The sequence below is a fragment of the Cupressus sempervirens genome, chromosome 8 (genome assembly GCF_028749045.1).
Source record: "Cupressus sempervirens isolate cs-2001-9-10 chromosome 8, ASM2874904v1, whole genome shotgun sequence".
Classification (NCBI taxonomy): domain Eukaryota; kingdom Viridiplantae; phylum Streptophyta; class Pinopsida; order Cupressales; family Cupressaceae; genus Cupressus; species Cupressus sempervirens.
The window spans coordinates 450,857,166-450,878,012 of NC_143125.1; the positions used below are offsets into that span (position 1 = coordinate 450,857,166).

At 34.6% G+C, this 20,847-nt stretch overlaps 1 protein-coding gene across 1 annotated transcript in view; it reads right to left on the reverse strand.

Moving 5' to 3' along the window:
• LOC149543165 (high mobility group B protein 9-like) overlaps positions 1 to 20,847 on the reverse strand; it is a 102,351-nt gene that overhangs the window by 39,343 nt on the left and 42,161 nt on the right. Inside the window, exon 2 of the mRNA XM_089798052.1 lies at positions 12,479 to 12,557. Within this exon, the coding sequence (XP_089654178.1) occupies positions 12,479 to 12,557 (79 nt within the window). The remainder of the gene's footprint in view (positions 1 to 12,478; positions 12,558 to 20,847) is intronic.

A 20,847-nucleotide genomic window follows, 5' to 3' on the forward strand; every position in this document is an offset into this window, starting at 1 on the left:
CTTTGTGTCAGTTTGCAAGTCTTGGGGAATTTGTCTACACACTTTCCCAGATTCATTTCATTTGCAAAAATCACTTTTCTGCCATTGTTTCCAGTTCTACAAATCCAAGTAGTCCACTTTGACCGCTCGTCAAATTCGTCTTGTTATTCGTCATGAGCCCAAATCCCATATTTATACTCCCCTCGTGACAATGAACTAATGTCCCAATTTTTGTCCCCCCAAGTGTCACTTTGACCTATTTTTGGAGCCAAAACTGAAGGTGATTTATTGTTTTCTGACATGTTTACTTTCAAGCAGTTATTGGGGGGCGGGGGGGGGGGTAACTTTGACGGTCAATATCTTTTGACTAAATGATCGTCATGACACGAGATTTTGTAGGGTGCAAGAATACAAAACAGAGAATCAGCATGTCTAGTTTCAAAGCCCAGACAAGTGTTTTTCTCAATTTTTAAAGACGGTCAGAGGACCCTTTGGCATGAAATTGGCAATCAGCAAAAAAGAGTAAAAATGAGTTTTAACGGATGGATCAATGGTCGAATGATTTTTCAATTAGTGTTAGGTGATTAATGGATCAATTTGGAATTTAAGTTGTTTGAAAACGAAAAAAAATTTAGCCAGCCTCGCTTTGGGACTCGACTAATTCCATCAGGATCAATATAATATCATGGATAGCAAAGTTATCTTAAAGGTCCAAGTGTGATCATTAAATATCTTAGTATGCTTATACCTTCATTTGAGATCAAAAAGGCATATGGATTATACACACAATGAACAATAAAGAAATGGATCGGGGCCACATCGGTAATCTTTTGACAAAGCAGAGGTTACATTGGATGAACACTTTTGGGAAGTTTCTATTGCTCATCCGAGAGGTACTTCTCATTACCATAGTGCATAGAGAGTTAGCATTTTAAGAGAGAATGAACTAATATGAGACGAATAGATTTATATGACTCGACATGAAATTATCACTATAATGATCAATACACCTAATCCGTGATAAGCAATTTCATTAATGAGATGCCAATTTAAAGTGGAGTATTATGGCTTGGCATGACTGTACGGTGAAAAGCATCAGTGGAATGTATTGATCGTTTTCCATTGTTTCCCTTTTTACAAGGAATGGGTAAGAAACTTTGTTATGATCTTAATAACTTGCCTTGGATGCTCTTGAAGGGTGCAACTCTTGCCATCTCAGCCGATGAATAGGCCACCATGTTGCCAAACACATAAATGATATGACCGGATTGAATGATGTCCAAATTTTTAGAGATGCAACAATCTAGAAAAGACCAGCTCATGCGCCCTTGTCTTCCTACCCGTTGAGAAAGAGTTTCCTCTCTACACCCAAGTGAGCAGTAGCCAAGTGAGGGATCAATGGGCAGAAATCACTGGAGGAAATGCAGCAAAATGGGAACATTTGAGAGCATAGCAGAGGGCATGGACGAAAGGTGGAGGAAGAGATTTGCAAAATGTTGACGGAATTTGAAGGAAAGACTAATGCATATGAACAACCCCCCCCCCCCTCTTCCACATTGGAGCAAAATATACACAAGGATGAAGGCATTCCCACAAGTGGAGTGGAAGAGGAGCCCCACAACGTTAAAGGGAGGACCTTCCATGGCAGGAGAACTAGTCATTCACGGCTCGAAAAATGCAAGAAGCAGGACTTTTAAGCATTCACAGCAAGTAAAGGAGGAGAAAAGCCATAAGAGAAGCCCCTAGCTGGAGACGCCATTACAGCAACACCCTACGACAAATAACACAAGGGTGGCAGCAAGTGTTTGAACCGCATGGAGGACATGTCAACAAAGGAGGCCAAGAAGGCAAATTCAAACGAATGAAGCACCAAGCTGGTGACCGCAGGTGTGGTGGCTCGCATTAAGAATCCTTAGCGCTTGCCTGCAAAACCTGTTGATTGCCAAGGGTGTATGGCAGTTATTTTAAGGTACAAACCAAAACTTTGGTCACATATACATGTCGTGGGGAGATTTTTGGTCTTTAAATACAAATCCATTCACCATTTAAATATCTATTGGACGTGAGGCTTTTGTAAGCCACAAAGTAATGCACTGTGGGACCCAAACAACTCAACACAGGAGGGAATTTTAACCAAAACACGTCAAACGAGAAGATGACGTGGCACAAATGATATGGATCCGAAACAATGAAATCACAACACATGGCACCAAAAGGACGAGTTGTAAAATAGCACATGGCAGAGGACCTCGGATGTGGCACAAAAATCGAGGCAATGATGTGGCAGACAGTTACATGTGGCACAAGGTTGCTATGCCGCAATGACATGGCACTGTGCTGAGGTGTCATGCGACATAGCGACCAACCGCCACGTGGCAGCCATGATACGGCAGCGGTGATGAGGTAGATGACATGTATGCAGATGCCACGTGTCGCAATGACGTGGCAAGGTGTTGAGGTGTCATGCGACATAGTGACCCAATCAAGAAGCGACACGTGGCACCCAAGTGGAGGACCTATTGAGAGGGCGCTAACAAGGCAGTACAAACCAGTAGCAATGCAACATGTGGTGCCTTGGTGGCAAAGGTGGATGACATGTCAGAGGACAATGTAGAAGGCCAACGAATCAGAGTATGACACGTCTAGTTGGTCAAACCTAGTTTGACCCGAATTGAAAATGGAGGGAAAATCAAAAATTCAGAAAATCAATTTTTATTATTTTCCTCCAAAAAATGAACGTACAAGTCTTTTAAATTTATAAAGGATGTAACCTAAAGTTTTGACTTTAGAACTTTTTTAAATTTTTGCATAAAATTTTAAAATGAGATGCAGACTTGAGACCCTTACCAAGACCCTGTTTTTTATTTTGAGATTCTGGGCATTTCCGACAAGAAAGTATAGCACTATTATATATGGTCGGAATCAGGAGAGAACGAACTTTCCATTTTCAGAGTTTTTTCCGCACAAGAAGCCACTGGTTCAAGTTATTCAATGTTTTGCCTCAAGTATCCCTTCTTCAGTTTCATTCAGTTAGGGCAGTTCAGATTTAATGTGTGATGAAATGGTGAACTGGATGAACATCAGAAGCATTATGAATGCAATTAGGGGCAGATTTTGTCACCTCCAAGTCAATTCAGTGGATGGATTATCAGCATTTCTGGTGCATTTTAGATATTTTGGCAACACAAGGGTTTTCATTATTGAAGAAGAGATATTTCAAGTATGTTACATAACAATGATGAGAATCATATCAGATTTCAGTTCTAGAAAGATGAGAGATGTTTTACAACAGCGAGGAATGAAGATTCAAGTGGACACATATCACTGCCAAATCAGATCCAGGATTTCATTCTTTTCCTATATCTCTCTTTCTAATTCATTATAAAGGTTCCAATCTTGAGTTTTCTCAATATTGTGAGACCAGGGTTCCAGTTTTGATGTGTTTTCATGATTGTGATACCATTCTTCAGCATATTTCTCTTGTATGAACAGCAGTAGTTAAGCTAATATAAATAGTTATGATCTATTTAGTGGTTTTCTGAGTTGTTTAGATGCATCTTGAATTTATAGTTTCAAATAAATGAATACAAATGAGCAAGAATCTTCTTAGTTTCATTATGATTATCGACTCTTATCTCTATAATCTGTGCAATGTTTTGAGGTTTAGGAACAAAGAACTTAGACCCATTTAAATCTCAGTAAGGTTGTATGTCTGATATGTTTTGTTGTTGGAACAAAGAGCCAAGTAAATGCTTGATGTATTTGACAGAGTTGTTGGTTATTCGAGAAGGATATTTCATGAGAATGGGGTCTTTATGAACACTGATGTCTTACTCACAAAGTGATAAGATAGATCTGATATCTTGATGTATGGAATATGTCACTGGTCCCATAGATGTATGTGGGATTTGTGGAACTACCCAATAGATAAGGCACTAATCAGCTAAAGGATCAACTTGTTCTTACTGCTGCATATTTTGGGGACTTCCTTAAATCAACATTATAATCATCCATTTCCCTTTCCGTTTAAGAGCTGAAAGGATGCCCTCACTCAACTTGTGGATTTCATAGAATTTGCAATTTGCTACTGCACATCTTTGTAATTGCATGACTAGGGTTTAATCTACTTTGTTTAGATCCAGTCTATTCTTTGAATATTGGTACCATATGAAGAATCTAATAGGTCCACCCACCTAGGTTTTGCAGAGCCTGAAATAGAATAAGGGTCTAGCCTTATAGTTGGTCTGGTGTCTGAAAAGGTATGTTGGAGATGAGAAGTAGCTGAACCTAGATGTATCTTGTTCTCATCAGGGTAATTTGAAACTGTGACGTTTGAAAACACCAACAGTTAGTAGTTGCTAATTTTGTTGATTAGCGAACTTGAGCACAAGGTTATGAAGGAGCAGAGCAGAGGTGAAGAGTGATTGCTTGAAGGATTTTCTAAGCAGATCAGAGATTGATGACAAAGACATGAATGGAGTCCAGTCAATGAATTAGCAAATTAGCTATATTATGATCTACATTTGCAAAGTAAGTTGTATTTATTAGATCAACCTGTTGTTACTTTCTAACCATTGTATTAGTTAAAAATCCTTTAATCAAGGTTGACCTAACAACCATTTGTAAATCCTTAAATCAAGGTGACATTCTAATAGAATGTTATTAAGTCCTCTAACAAGGCCACTACTAACAAGGTGATTAAATCCTTTAAGAGGGTCACACCTAACAATGTCTAATGTAACCTTTAACAAGGTTGGCTCTTAACCAAGCTCACTCCAAAAGAGTGGAAAGTTGGTAGCATGTTACTGGTGGTTTTTCCCAAATTGGGTTTCCACGTTAAATCTTGGTGTCATACTTATTTGAATGTTATTTGAGATGGTTTATCGTTTAATGTTTTACATTTTGCAAGTTGGTTACTATTGGGACAGTAAACTGCATGTTACTGTATGTTAAGTTACTATATAGTGACCGAATTGTTTAAAGATCAGATCTAAGTTGTTGAAGTATTCAAAAGTTGAATTGGTAGATCATTTCATCAGCCTTATATTATTTTTCAATGGCCAAATTAATATTATTGCCACATTGCGTTGATGGCCTTGTATCTTGAAACTCCTTGCCACCATTCTCATTCTTGCTTGTAACTAAGCATGTAGCCCAGAAGGGAGAGAATTTGATATGAAAGCTCATTTAGATATAACATTCTTAACTTCCAGCAAAAGCTACCACTTGCGATCAGATTTGCTCTCATTCTTGCATCGCAATTATCCCTGTGAGTTCCTTGTCGTTTCTTCCGGCAAACACACCATCCACTATCACAATTTATGTATTAAATATTGATTCCGCCTTCATCAAGCATTGAGTTGGTCACAACTAGTATTTTTTGGTGCCAAGTTCCTGCACAAGAACAATAGTAGCCAACTGATACCTTCCTAGTTTCATAAGCATTCATTGATCGAGCATTCCTGCATTGATTCAAGAAGTGTTTGAGCCCGTGCAAGGTCGACCTCGAGTTGGGTCATGGAATTCACCTCTCCTTAACTTATGTTTTATTTTCACATGATATAGTGTGGCATAGCCGAAATCTACTCTGAGAGTTTAAGTCATGTTGTTAGAACTAATCAAAAATGATCCAAGTTCTCTTTCCTTATGTTTAAGATGTAAGAATGCTTCGGAACTGTAGCTTTTGTTGATGTAAGAATTCTCCTTTCACAATCATGAAAATTTGGAATGTTTCTTATACAAGGATATCTAAGATATATCCCTTGAGATAGGAAACGTCTCCTTGTAAAATCAACAACAGAATTTTCAAAATATTTTTGTAGCGTCAAGGCCAAATCGACAAATGTATTGGCTATGAATATAAATGCTTGAACTTTCAAAATATCTTTTATAATTGCCAAGGCTAGGTCGGCAAATGAAGTGGTTGTAAATATAAATGCTTAAGCATTCAGAAAATCTTTCTAATAACAAGGCGAGATCGGCAGATACAATGGCTGTGATCTCAAATTCTTATACATACACTCGATGATTCATCCAAGAAGACCAGCATGGTCAAGATGAAGGGTGTGAAATGACAATCATTAAACTAAGGTTATTCCTACATGGTAAAGACAAAAAACCATCAATAATTTAAGCAAGTAATATAAAATGTTTAAAATATGTGTTAGCTCACTATAGTTCTTAGTATAGTCTTGTTGTCAAATCAAGTGAAAAGTGACTCAAATCCTTTGACAAGATAGGCTAGTGGCATGCTTGTTGCTATGATTACTAGAGGTTAGAGTTGCTAACAATTGGCAAATAGGTGTATGGAAGGTATCCTAAGCCTAGCTAGTTGTTTAATCGACGCTCTAACACCAGGATGCTCAATGGCTAGACAATGGTGCCCCAAGCCTAATTCCCAGGGTAGGGAGGGCCTTTCTTAGTAGAGATTGTGTAAGGATACTTAAGGGTCCGCAATTGTAAAGTTAATAGTAAAGTTGATGAAAAATCTCTACACATTCTAATCCAGAAACTTAGCATTAAAAATCATGGATTGTGGAAATCTGATTGCATTAATTGTAAAGTTAAGCCCATGGCAATGCTTCTCCTCTCCTTCCATAACTAAGGCTTGCACTAGTCAAGGTGAAGGTATATTTGCAAAACATCTGAAATTCAACCACTTTAATTTATAGTTATGTTATGCATTTTAACTATTATAGTTAGATAATATGGTTAGTTTCTCTTTTTTTGGATTAAAAGCAATCAAATCAGTTATAATGGGAAAGGAAATGATAATCTATGCATAGGAAGTTATAATTATATTTCATGTTCCCAAAAGGGTGCAGAATAGCAAGTTTTTGAGTCTAGAAAAGATAATCAGTAAATATAATCAAGGTGTCCCAACTTGATACTGAGCAACGATGATAAATCAATTTGCACAAATACTATTAGAAATCAAGAAGCACCAAACAAGGTATGATAAACAAATTATTGATAAATGGATTATCAAATTCAAAAACAAAGCTCAAAAAATATTCCCTTAAGTTCAAAGAAAAATCACAATTGTCTTTCTCAAAGTCAAACACTATAATTAAAAGAATTAGGAAGCTAGCACACCAACCAAGGAGGAATCAAGGAAACTCCACTTAGATTCAACCAACTCTTTTCAAGTGTTGCCCAAAAAAATCAACATCAAAGTATCCAAACAAGCACTAGAACTCATCGTAACACAATGGCCTTCATCGCTGCATTGAAACAAAAATGGCATTTCAAAACAATTAAAACCTTGTGCACTACATAACTTTATGCCATAAAGATCGATGAGATTCAATATCAACAATGGAAAGAGGCTCTTACACAAGTGTCAAGCCAAAGGGAGAAAATACAAGTTGGTAGTTAGGCAAAAAATCAAAAATCCTCCAAAAGGACACACGCATTTGGTTCAAAACTTGTAAGAACATATAGCATGAATTACTAGAGGGGCTATTACACCACAAATCTCTCTCAATATAATCACAAGCGAAAGAAACATATTATATATCATTACCTCTAAATTTGCTCAAACAAAGGGAAGCAAGGTACATCATTGATATAGAGCTAAATATCACCATCGCCTTTGTAAAGGCCTTACTACCAAAGAATAGTTAAGAAACAATTATTTCATTCAAATATGTGAAAAATAACGACTTTTATATCCTTATGGATAGCATAAGTCAAAAGATCTCTAGCACTCTCCAAATAAGAGATTCAACTTGTAAAACTACACATTACCCTCAATATTATATACCATCAAGTGGGTGAGTTGAAACACGAGTGTCAAATGAAAATACCACGTCCATAGCTATCAAACCCTTTAAAAATGAGGTGCCTTAATTACATTGTAATGTTCCCAACTCGGACCCTCGTTAATTAGCACCCTAATTAGGATTTCAGTTGCATTTGAGAATAAAATTGAACTAGTTTATGAATATCTTGCTTGCCTACTTGCCAACTCCTCCTTTATATCTTGTTACTAGAAGTACAAAGCACTCGTATTCCCTCAATGCAATAGTAGATACAACTCTATGCCATGGTTCCTTACCATCATTCAATCTTCAATTCATTGGTTACTTCCAAGGGATATCTAAGAATTTGGATAGACAATAGGTTCTTCATTCTAATGACTACAACTTAGAGGAGTAGTTGTCGTACAATGGCATTTATATCACCTCTTAAAGCATCATTACTCATATAGTAGTGCTCATAAACTGTGTACACATGGTTTGATCATAAAGCCACGAAGATTCTTCCGATTTCTTTGAATTATTGCGAGTCTTGTGTTCCTAACCCAAACTAAGTGGTGCAGTGACTCGAATTGAGTATTGCCATTGAGGATGTTATCATATATCCTTTGTAGACTGTTACTGGTCTATAGCCTCAATAAGATAAACATAAAGTGTAAAAGTAAATGAGATATAATAAAGAAAACTTTGTTATATATTCACAATTAGTATACTAATTTTATAATAATTATTATAAATATCAAACTTGGACAATTTATAAATATTAAACTTTTAGCAAAAAAGATAAATACAAATGGCGGACACTTTATTCTATTTATGGTTAACAGCGACCGAAAGTCATGTGCCTTGGAATGGAACGACCCATCAATGAATGGGCGTATCATCCACGTGGGAGACATGTCCAGTCATTGGCGGGGCTTGCCATAATAACCACACCCTTTTTTAAATGAGATCGGAGGGGCAGACAAAACACACCGTGAACACAAAACTAATCAAAGTCTTCTACGTGGAACTGCTGCCTTGAAACAAGTAATATGATTTAATATTTGAAAAACAAACATGATAGTATTTGTACCTCTTAACTGCAGTTAAGAGGTGATAATAAATATTACTATTCAATCACAATTTATGTATTAACTATTATTAAAGTTTGCAATCAGACTTGTACAAAAGGCATTAAATTCTAAGTTAATAATTGCATCACTTCACAGACCCTGATAAACAAAATCTATATCTACAATCAATCTGATCATTAAATTTTCACATAGACAATAGATATATTACCCAAATGATATTAGGCTAATCGTCAAGAATATTTCTCAAAGGTGAGAGGCGTCATTTTTGTGATGCCCCCATATGATATAACTTCCTCCGTGTAATATAATTTGAGATGCTATTTATTGAGCCAGGTATAACATCAATGCTCCTGTACCCATTCGATGGCTTTATGAATCCTTATCTGCAACTCTTTGTTGCAACTCCACAGAAACAATCAAGAGTCCAACAACTATGCCAGATGGACTATTTTTTGTCACCTCCTCCTCCCTTACTGATCGAAGAGAATAAATTCTTATATAGGTGTTCCTACCTGAGGAGTCGCAATCAATAACACATATCTTATGTCCCTTATCATTGGTCATCTTTCGTAACAATCTCCATATTAACAGTTACTTTCTAATTCTTGTGTTATCAACGTCTTAATAGATGTTGATGATGATCTACCTCCTAATAGATGTTGATGATGATCTGATAACAAGCAGTTCTAATATAACACTATTCCTTTGTTGGTAATGGCTTGATTCATTATAATTGGCTAACGTTGAAAACTAGTCCTATCACCATCTATAGAGAACTTCTTGACTTCATTTTATATTTTAACTTTGATATTATTATTTTAAAATAAATCGTTGTTCTTATTGTTGTACTAAAATTTTAGTCTTTAGCCGGCTGATTAATGGTTTAACTAATTATAAGTGGCTATCGTTGAAAACAAATCCTATCACCGGGTATGGTCGACTTCATTGTATATTTTAATTTTGATATTATTATTTTAAAACTAATTGTTGTTCTGGTCGTTGTACTAAACTTTTAGTCTTTAGTCGGTTGATTAATGTCTAGATTAATTATAATTGGCTAACATTGAAAACTAGCCCAATCACCTTGTATGGTCGACTTCTTGACTTGAGTTAATATTTTAATCTTGATATTATTATTTTAAAAGCAATCATTGTTCTTATCGTTGTACTAAACTTTTAGTCTTTAGTCGGTTGACCAAGTGGATAGTCTCCAGACTTAAAATGTACTGATCTAAATATAAGAATAAAACATATTTAATTTAGAATGGTTATAAGATATTATGATTAGAATAAAAATAAATTCTTTATTACTTATCTTTTATCTATTTTTTCGTTGCATTCATATTTAATTTAATTAGTTATTTTATAGTATAATAATATTATTATTTATTTATTAATAATATACTATATTATTATAATAATACAATATACTATATTTAATTGTGGAATATTAATATTACTATGTTCATTTATTATCTATATCTCATCATTATCTTATTATCTTAATTATATAGTTTAACAATAACTTTTATAATTTATTGTTATTATTCAATTGACTTATTTATATTATTTGTTAAATTCTATTACAGGAAAGGGGACATTCCATACATCCATATATCATCAATAGGATGAATCTCAACAACCACATTTGTGTTGATCAAATTTATCTGTTGTCATCTTTGATCAAACCCTTCAAAGGTGACTTGCCTAGTGGCATCATACCACTTGATGTATGTAATGTTCTACAAGAGCAACCCTACATGTACAAGCACCATGGCATACATGAGGCTAGACCTTGCAGTGTCGTTATCAAACTAGACTACAAAAAGTATTTGATACCAAAAGTAGCTCCCACAAAGTTGTCCCTAATCAGCATGAAAAAGTGTTGAATAATTGTTCAATTCAAGACATTTGTCCAACTCGTGATTGGCTCTGTGACAAATAGATGTTCTCACCTATAGGATAAATGGAGCATGAGAGATGGGTTCTTAGGAACTACTACTCATGAACTAGGGGTTAAAAAAAAATAGCTCTAAACTATAAATTAAATCCCTAATAAATCATCAAATAATATTTACATATAATTCACAATGGACTTGGAGATGGCCACATGCCATGAACGATATAAGTCAAAATTACATTTATTCAAACACTTGATTACCTTCCCGCTATGATTTCATTTCATTCTACAAGAGCAACCCTACATGTACAAGCACCATGGCATACATGAGGCTAGACCGCTAGACCTTGAAGTGTCGTTATCAAACTAGACTACAAAAAGTATTTGATACCAAAAGTAGCTCCCACAAAGTTGTCCCTAATCAGCATGAAGAAGTGTTGAATAATTATTCAATTCAAGAGATTTGTCCAACTTGTGATCAGATCTGTGACAAATAGATGTTCTCACCTATAGGATAAATGGAGCATTCACGGCCATGAGAGATGGGTTCTTAGGAACTACTACTCATGAACTAGGGGTTAAAGAAAAATAGCTCTAAACTATAAATTAAATCCCTAATAAATCATCAAATAATATTTACATACAATTCACAACGGACTTGGAGATGGCCACATGCCATGAACGATATAAGTCAAAATTACATTTATTCAAACACTTGATTACCTTCCCACTATGATTTCATTTCCAAATAAAATATCAACACGCTAGAACTCCTATAAAATCAAATTTTCAGATAAATTCTCATTTTTGTCACCCCATGTTTCCAAGATGTGGACTATTTTTCAGGCTATTTTTTGGTACAGCAGGGTGCAGCTAAGGGGACTGCTATATAAAAAAGTAAATTTTAAAATGTATAATTAAATTTCAAAAACTCAAATGATAATATTGATAAAACAATCATCATATAAATTTTACATTCTCGTTATATAAAATTTGTGCTGTATTAAGTGTTCACAAGAGAGTTGAACAAATTAACAAATGTCATAGCTTAATGGCTTTCATATTTCATTGTCAGTATAAGTTACAACACAACCATTGAAGGATCAATTCATTTTCAAGCACAATGTAATTACAAAAATAAACTTCTAATTTATTTCCTCCTCATATAGGGTGAATTTGGATGCTAAGGGGATGCTTTGAGGTTGTCATTTATGGCAACATATATCTGTTATGATCAAGGCAAAATATTGGATTAAGTTTTGGACGACTGAGCTTAGAAAAATGTCTAAGTATAATTCAGGAAATCAGAGAATACTTATGCATTTTGGTTTAGCGCAGTTTACTGGAAATAGATGATGTTGGGGGAATGTACATGTGTTTCTTTGGAAATTATGGAAATTGTATTAATGTGCTCCCCAAATTCTGTTGGTTGTTACTTGATATGAATGTACATACATGTAACCAATCAAAATTAAATAGCTTAACTATCAACAAACAAATTGTAGAGTTTTCCAAATCAAAAAAAAAAATTAAATCAAATGTTAATGAGGATAACAATGAAAAATCTTGCAATTGACAATTGGGATATTCAATGTCCACATCAAGGCAAATGAAAATATTAAAAATCAAAACCAAATAAAGGAAATTCAGATTCTTGAGAAGCTTTTAAAAAATAAATAAATCAATGTTACAGGGCAACACTCAAAAACCCAATGATTGAAAAGAACATATTTTAAATTTAAAAGAAGAAATAACAAACTTACAATTTGCAAGCCTCCACGACAAGTTACTTCTTTGTACAAAAAATGAAGATCCAGATCCTTGCCTCCAATCTTTGGAATTCTACATATCCAGAAAGCATTTCTATTTTAGCATGCCAACCCCAAGAATCGTCCAATAAATAATGGAATTAAAAAAAGAAAGTGTGAACTAGAGCTGACAACGATAAACAAAAACAATGGACTAACAAATTTCAAAGTTTTCAAAGAAATGACAATCAAAGTTATTAGGTCTTTACAGCACAAATGAGATGCATAAGCACATCAGCAACCTGTTGCCTGATAATTGAGTTTATAACAACAGGAGAATTTTCATCCATATGCAATCCTCTACAAATAAGGTTTAAATTTGGGATGAAAGAAAATAGTTGCTAGCTTTGCTCAGCAGTTTCTAACCCTACAACATGACAATTTGGAAATCATCAAGCCAATAACCCATGAAGTTTAAAAGCCAATATCATAAAACCCTCCATACAATTGTGAACCTGAAATAACCGGCTTCCACAGATTGATGTTTGATTTACCAGTATCATCTCAGTAAGATGGTAACAATGTCTTATGTTGAGAGGTCAAATGTGCTGTGTTATTTAATATGAAACAATGGAACAATTGGTTTGGGCGATTGTATGTCTAGTTCTGATCCCTGAACATACCTGTTATCGTAACAAAATTTCAATTCATTAACCATTTAATATGTACCCTAGTTTATAAAGATGCTCATCTGCCAAAAGTACTTATCTGGCAATTGTATGTCTACTTCTAATTCTTGAACTTGCCTGTTATCCTAACAAAATTTAAATTCAATTACCATTTGAAATGTACCTTAGTTTATAAAGATGCTTATCTGCCAAAAATAATTTCATGCAATTGTCTGCAGTGAGGGCTTTCAATTGAGACAATAAGATAATCAAATGAGAATTTCCTTTCCATTCCTTTTCATTTTCTGTTGTTGGGTGGTCATCTCATTGATATCGATATCAACATGCGGGGGCGATAGTTGATTATATATGGCCGTGAGATGAACTAGTAGCTTGTATTACAATGCGATTGACATGATGTCACAGAATATCCATTCTCACACAATGGAAATAGGTAACTAATATTATGTACATTATATCATCACACAATGAATCAGCTGTCATATTCCTGACTAATCTCCTCAAAGATCAGCTAGCCTGATGGAGACTCCCTGATTAACTCATACGTCTCTTTAAAATTTCACAAACAGTGGGCTAGACCAGCTAAAATGACTCTTTGGGTTTGATAGTTGTCAAAAGCTAGATCAGCTATAAACTCTTCCACATTATTAACTTACACAAAAACGCAGGCCCACAATTGCTTGTGACTTATGGTTCTCGGTTGCAGAAAAAGGTGCAAAACTAAAAATTGGATTAGGAGACCAATGAGACGGAAAATTAATTTGCCTAGAAGAGGAAACTAAATCTCCTTCTAGTATAAATTAGCGTGCAACTATAAAGGAGTATCAATGTATCATTATCATGCATTAATATTGAAATCAAAATGACATAATGAAAGTAAATACTAGAAGTGTAAATTAGATGTCCAACTCCATAATAATTAAAAGCAATAATGTATGCACTGATATAAGTATATAATAATGTGTCATGCGTGACAAGATAGAGTAATATGTGTTGAAAAATTAGAAAGGACATCCTGAAAGCTTTTTGGATATATATGCTACTGTCACATTAAATTAAACTGCAAAAGCATTAAAATAATTTTAAGGTATTTGAATAACAAAGCATTATTCCAAGATTTCCAACTTTCAAAATACCATTAAGATATATACTTTACAAATGGAAATTTATGAATAATCATGGCCATAAGTATCCAATAACACTGTATTTTCATAAATCTTTATCAAAGCAATCCTGTCCTAGATATCTGCAATAGTTTGAAGGATTAATAGGAAAGTTGTGTGACTTGAGTCAAACCTTCCTTAAACAATGTGCAAGCATAAGGTTGAACAGCAATTTTTCACAAGCAGTAATGTGAAATTGTAAAGTACACTAAAATCCCTCCATCTCAAAATCTGATATACTGATATTTAAATTTTTAAAATCCCAGATTGGCCAGTTCGGTTAATCTTTTCTACTGGATACCATATCTTTCAGTCCATTCACAAGCACATGAAAAGTATTGTATTTATATATAATGCCTTCTTCCAAGTTTAGCAAAAATGATTAGCACACAAGACAAATAATTTATTAAAAAAAATTACAATCATATGGAACAACAAACTAAAATTGTGTCACAGCCAACAAAATAAAAGGCACTGTCAATGAGAAAATCACCTTATCATGAAAAGGTGACCCTTTATCCCCATCCTCCTAAATACAACCAATCAGAAACTACAAATTTATAATCCTCCTTCACACACTGTATCATATTGCATACAGAAGGACTTTTATAGAGTCAACCCATAAACAACACCCACCTTAGTACAACAAAAAGGCATCTACTAGAGTCTACTAGAGGGGATGCACTCCGAATTGACAAACAGAACAAATTTCAGATTAGTAATCCATAAACAGATCTTGAAATGAGAATTTAAGAATACAACTCTACAAACACAGCTAGCCTCACAAATTATGGTAAGGAAACTTCACTTGTCCAAAATGAATTAAAGAGAAAAAACAAAATTGGGAGGTAGACAAATATTGTCAACAGCGATTACCACCCTTTGGGGCCACCACATCCTTAAAGATTTGTCACAAACCAGAGGAAGAGACGTTTCGCATCAAGAGAAATTTTTTATTTACTTACATTGCGACATACAAACATTCAAAATTGGCATGAATAAGACTGTTTTCAAAAGCTATTGCTTGATACAGATATGTAAATGTAATTAAATTTATATCAGATTAGATGTCTTGGATGTCTTTTATATCAGAATTCTATGATTACTAATCTCTGTATTATTGTTTTGCTGATTATGATCAGAATATGATGGTCCTGATATATTTCAATCGGATGTGACTTTGATTCAATGTTTATAAATACTGAATATTCAAGTCCGATCGCAGAACTCTAGATGAGGCAGAACAATTGTTGATTTTTATGTTGTTTTGCCCAATCAGGTTAGGTTATAAATATAATATGGAATGACATAAATTGGGTGGACGTGTCTCCTCAAAGAGGAGACATGTCCACACAATACATGCCTATTCATTGGCAACGATTTGTATAACAAATAGACTTGATTACAAATCAGTGTTATTTAATAGTTTGCTTCAACAAACTTCTATAATAGTCACCACTCTGCAAGATGATAATTAGACTTAAATCTGAGATATGTTTGCACATAACCTGATCATGTGATCATGACTTGACCACTTTATAAGGTGAACATGAAAAAAAAACAATGAATCTGCAATAACAGATCGATGATATACTTAGATATAAGATAACAGATATAGAAGATGACTATATAATGATCTGCATAATATGTGTATATGTATTAAGATAAACAAAGGAATTAGTATATATGCATGAATGTTATTAGCAGATCAAGGGAGATTAAATCATCCAATTTATCTGAAAGAAGCTATTCATCAACAAGATAACATATAGACCACATGCATAGAAAAAAAATTCTCCTACATTCATATTCTTTATTGCTCCTGAAACCATGAACTTAAAATCAATCATGAGGCTGCTGAATGTAATGTCCCCTTCTTGCACCTAGTCAGTTTGAGCATTCCATTAGCCTATGCCTGGCTTCTCGAAGGCTAAGTGAATGAAGTTAGTGACCTCAGCATCTTGAGCAAAGCTTTAGCTAGAGATTTAAAGTGTATGCTACCGTAATGTCTATTTTCAGAATGACAATTTTTAGTAAGTGTTATTTTTAGCACTTGGTCTTGGCTTTTATCTCCTCTTATTCAGAATGTAATTGGTTTCCAATTCTTACCTTGGTGAATTCAAGTTTGACAAGATACTACTGCATTTAAGTGTTCTTTTATAAAGTCACTTAATAACTTAAGTGAAGAGTAATGCATTCATAAAGTTTACTGAAATATCCCAAGCATGCCCAGGAACAAAACAGACAAGAGATGCAAAGATAGACCAGCAATAAATGATTCCAATTAATGCTCAAACAATAGCAAGAATGGGTCAAGTAACCTTGCGTCTGAACCTTCCAATGATCATTTTGTGTTGGGAATTGAAGATCTGTGACATCAGTAAGTCTGATGTGCTGATGGCAGGATGCTTAATGTGTAGATGCCAGTATGCTTGAGATGTGCATTTCTGCATCTTGGGTACGCTAGTGTCAGTGTATCAGATTTATTATTATTGCAGTATTTGATGTTCCCAATATGGAAGGTGATGTCAAGTGATTTCTCGGTATATACTGGGACTCCTCCAATATGAGATTGCAGATGTGGATGTATGTATTAATGCACAAGAATCCTCTCTTTGCATGAAATAACACAGCAGGTGTGCCGTAGCTCAATGGAGTCAATGCTGCTATAATACTGCAGATATGTATTGCTGCTTGATGATACCATGGCAGATATATGTTGCTGCTTGATATTATTTTTCTGATATCAGAAATGTCTGCGACTTCTGATAGCAATAACATCACCAAGGCATATTACCACTGCTGTTAATGTCTTCTCCTTTTCTCGATGTAGAAATTGATGTGATTGTCGCTGATATATTTGGAATCATCAAATGTATTAGAACTGATATGTTGTTTGCTGTCTGAAAGACATCGATATTGCCAATCTTGAATTACCAATTTGGAATCCAATGAAGAATTCTCCGATTGGCAAATGAAAATTGAGGAGTGTCTTGTACCTCAAAAAATGCAAACCTCATGAAGCCAATTCCAATCTGGAATTGCAGCAATGAAAGAAAAAAATGACTTGAATGCGTTAATTAATCTCCAAAGATGTCAATTACATATGATATCGAAGTATCTCTCAAATCACTGAGTTGGCCCATGAAGAATGGTGCCTAGATGTGAATTATGCAATTAGGTCTGTACAAAGGAAGTGGTCCCACAAGCAAGAAACATATAGGTCTAGCTTAACCTAGACGAAAGAACAAGATAATAAGGGCTCCCAAATGATATTTTTTTTTATCCATGAGTTCTCATACAGATCTCAATTAATATAATTCTTCAATGTCTGAAAGATATTGATATTGCAGATCTTGAATTACCAATTTGGCATCCAAAGGAGAATTCTTCGATCGGGAAATGAAAATTGGGGAGTGTCTTATACCTCCAAAAATGCAAACCTCATGAAGCCAAATCCAATCTGGAATCACAGGAATGAAAGAAAAAAATGACTCGAATGAGTCCATTAATCTCTAGATATGTCGATTGCATATGATATCAAAGTATCTCTCAAATCACTAAGTTGGCCGATAAAGAATGGTGCCTTAATGTGAGTTATGCAATTAGGTCCTGCACAAAGGAAGTGGTGCCACAAGCAAGAAACATATAGGTCTAGCTTAACCAAGACGAACGATTGAGATAAAAAGGGGCCCCAAATGATATTTTATTCTATCCATCTGTTCTCATATAGATCTCAATTAATATAATTCTTTGCTATTAAAAGGGGATATTCAATCCTCCAGCCCAAAGATTGCTTGGCATCAAGCAATCCATCATCAAAGCCAACTATCTTCTGATAGCAAGTACCATGATCCAAAACCCGTTGTGGGAGCCAATATTAATATTGGTTTTAGTCTTTATGTTGCACCATGACAGCAAGTACAACCTCCCTAAATCTCCTAGAGATTGGCTGAAATATTCCTTTAATATTGTGCAATTCTCCACCAAGCCTTAGTTGTTATGATTTGATATAAATGCCACCATGCTCAGAATTGTGAAGCAACTCATCATGATCACACTAAATTAATGTATCAAACATGCAAATGCCCAATTACCAAATCATCACTCTTAAACCATTTAGCTGTCCCTTAAGGAAATCTGAAACCTCAAGGCTCAGCTGCAACTTATTCTCTCCAAGAAGATACCACACACCTTGAAGAGCATTGATCATGCACACCTCATGCCCTGCACAATGAATAGTTACATAATCTAACATTGCATCATAAGGGAGAAGCATATCAATGGCCCCTCCAAGAGCATTTATATGCCTAGAGAAAACTAAATCAAAATGTCACCATCAATGCGCATTGCCGCATAGCCCTGTCCAACCCCTACAAGAGATAACTCCTCAAACTCTCTATGAAAGAGCAAGGAGCCAATCAAATCCGAATCACAACTCTTAATCGACATGTATGGTTATTCATATAACACAAGCAGCTTATCCACCAAGGTTGAGTTCAACCATCCCATTGTCTTCTATGATTTCAACCCTCAATGAAAAAGGAAACTCATGAAGAACAAGTTATAAACTACATGCCTCAACTGATTTTCCAAAATCATACCTCTTCTCTCGTTCAGCCCAAACTGGTGCTCTTGTATGTGTTGTATTGCTTGGGTAGTCAATCACTTAGCCTTTGTATTATGTAGCCATCCATTACACATGTTTTGGGGCTTCTTTACATCCTCCAAGGTTTGATTTAAAAAATCAGGAATTTCAATAAATTATTCACACAAAACTAAGGGCCCATTATAGATTACTCCTTCATAATCGCCAATCTTGAATTGCCAATTTGGTATCCAATGGAGAATTCTCCAAATTGGCAAATGAAAATTGGGAAGGGTCTTAACCACTTAGCATTTGTATCTCCAAGTAGCCACCCGTTACACATGTTTTGTGGCTTCTTCACATCTTCCAAGGTTTGATTTAAAAAATCAAGAATTTGAATAAATTATAAACACAATATTAAGTGCCCATGTTAGATTACTCCTCAACATTTGCCAATCTTAAACTACCAATTTGGCCTCCAAAGGAGAATTCTCCAAATTGGCAATGAAAATTGGGGAGGGTCTTATACCTAAGTTGCAAGTTTGGATTCGAGTATTGATTACAGTTCAATACTCAGGTTCGAAATTCATTCAAATTTTTATGGGGTTGGGTTCGATTTGTTTCGGGTTCGTCCATAAGAGAATACATGTTTTTAAATATATTTATTTATTTATTTATTTATTTATTTTTCTTTTTTCTTTTTTTTTTTAAATATATTTATAATATATATATATATAAAATGTACATACGTGAAGTAACAAATAAGTTGATGCTAGTATTAAAGTAACATAGCAAAATAAAACACCATATCAATGTTTCAATTCAAAAACAGTAATGTCAACATTAATAATCAGCCATCATTGATCAAATATCATAAAAAACCATCAAGTAAATCATCATCATTCTACTGTTGCAAATTATAAGCACAAGAAGTAATGATATAGGCCCATTTAAGGTCAACGTTGATTTTTGCCACATTGTAAAATTCATACATTAACTATCATACTGGATGATTCAAAGAAAGCAGTTTTGGATCAGAGTGGATGAAGCCAAGAAAGCAAGTTTTGGAACCAGACTCATCCACAGTAAAGATCTCTTCAAATTTTGTTCAAGCCATTGTTTTCTATACATGCTAGGCTATATGTAGGAATTATGGTATTACATACATTCCATAATAGATGTGTGACCCTTTTATAAATCTCAAATTCAAATTAAATATGATAAGTAATTTGTGTCTAATGTGGCAAAAAAAACTTTTTTTAAAGTTAACAAAAGGGTGCATTTTGACCAAATTCTCTCAAAGTTATCCTAAATTTTGTTTGGGTTCCTCTGCTGGAAAAGTCTTCTAAATTCTGCCAAGGCTCCTCTCAAAGAATTCCTAGCGACATTCGGTCTCTGCGACAGACTTTTGACAAAATCTAACAAGGACCAAACTTTTCAGAGAATTGAACCAAGAATTCCTAGGTCCAAGAGAAAATCTGGTAACTTTGTCTTATAGCTCCAAAATCGCAAACCTCATGAAGCCAATTCCAATCTAGAACCGCAAGAATGAAAAAAAAATGACATGAATGAGTCAATGAATCTCCAAAAATGTCGATTACATACGATGTCAAAGTATCTCTCAAATCACTAAATTGGCACATGAAGAATAGTGCCTAAATGTGAACTATGCAATTAGGTCTACACAAAGTAATTGGTGCCGCAAGCAACAAACATATAGGTCTAGCTTAACCAAGAGGAAAGAATGAGATAAAAAGAGGTAAAAAATGATATTTTATTTTATCCATCAATTCTTATATAGATCTCAATTAAAATAATTCTTTGTTATTAAACGGGGATATTGCAGTCCTCACCCAAGAATTGCTTGGCCTCAAGCAATTCGTCATCAAAACTAGTTGTCCTTTAAAAGCAAGTACCACAATCCAAAACCCATTGTGGAAGCCA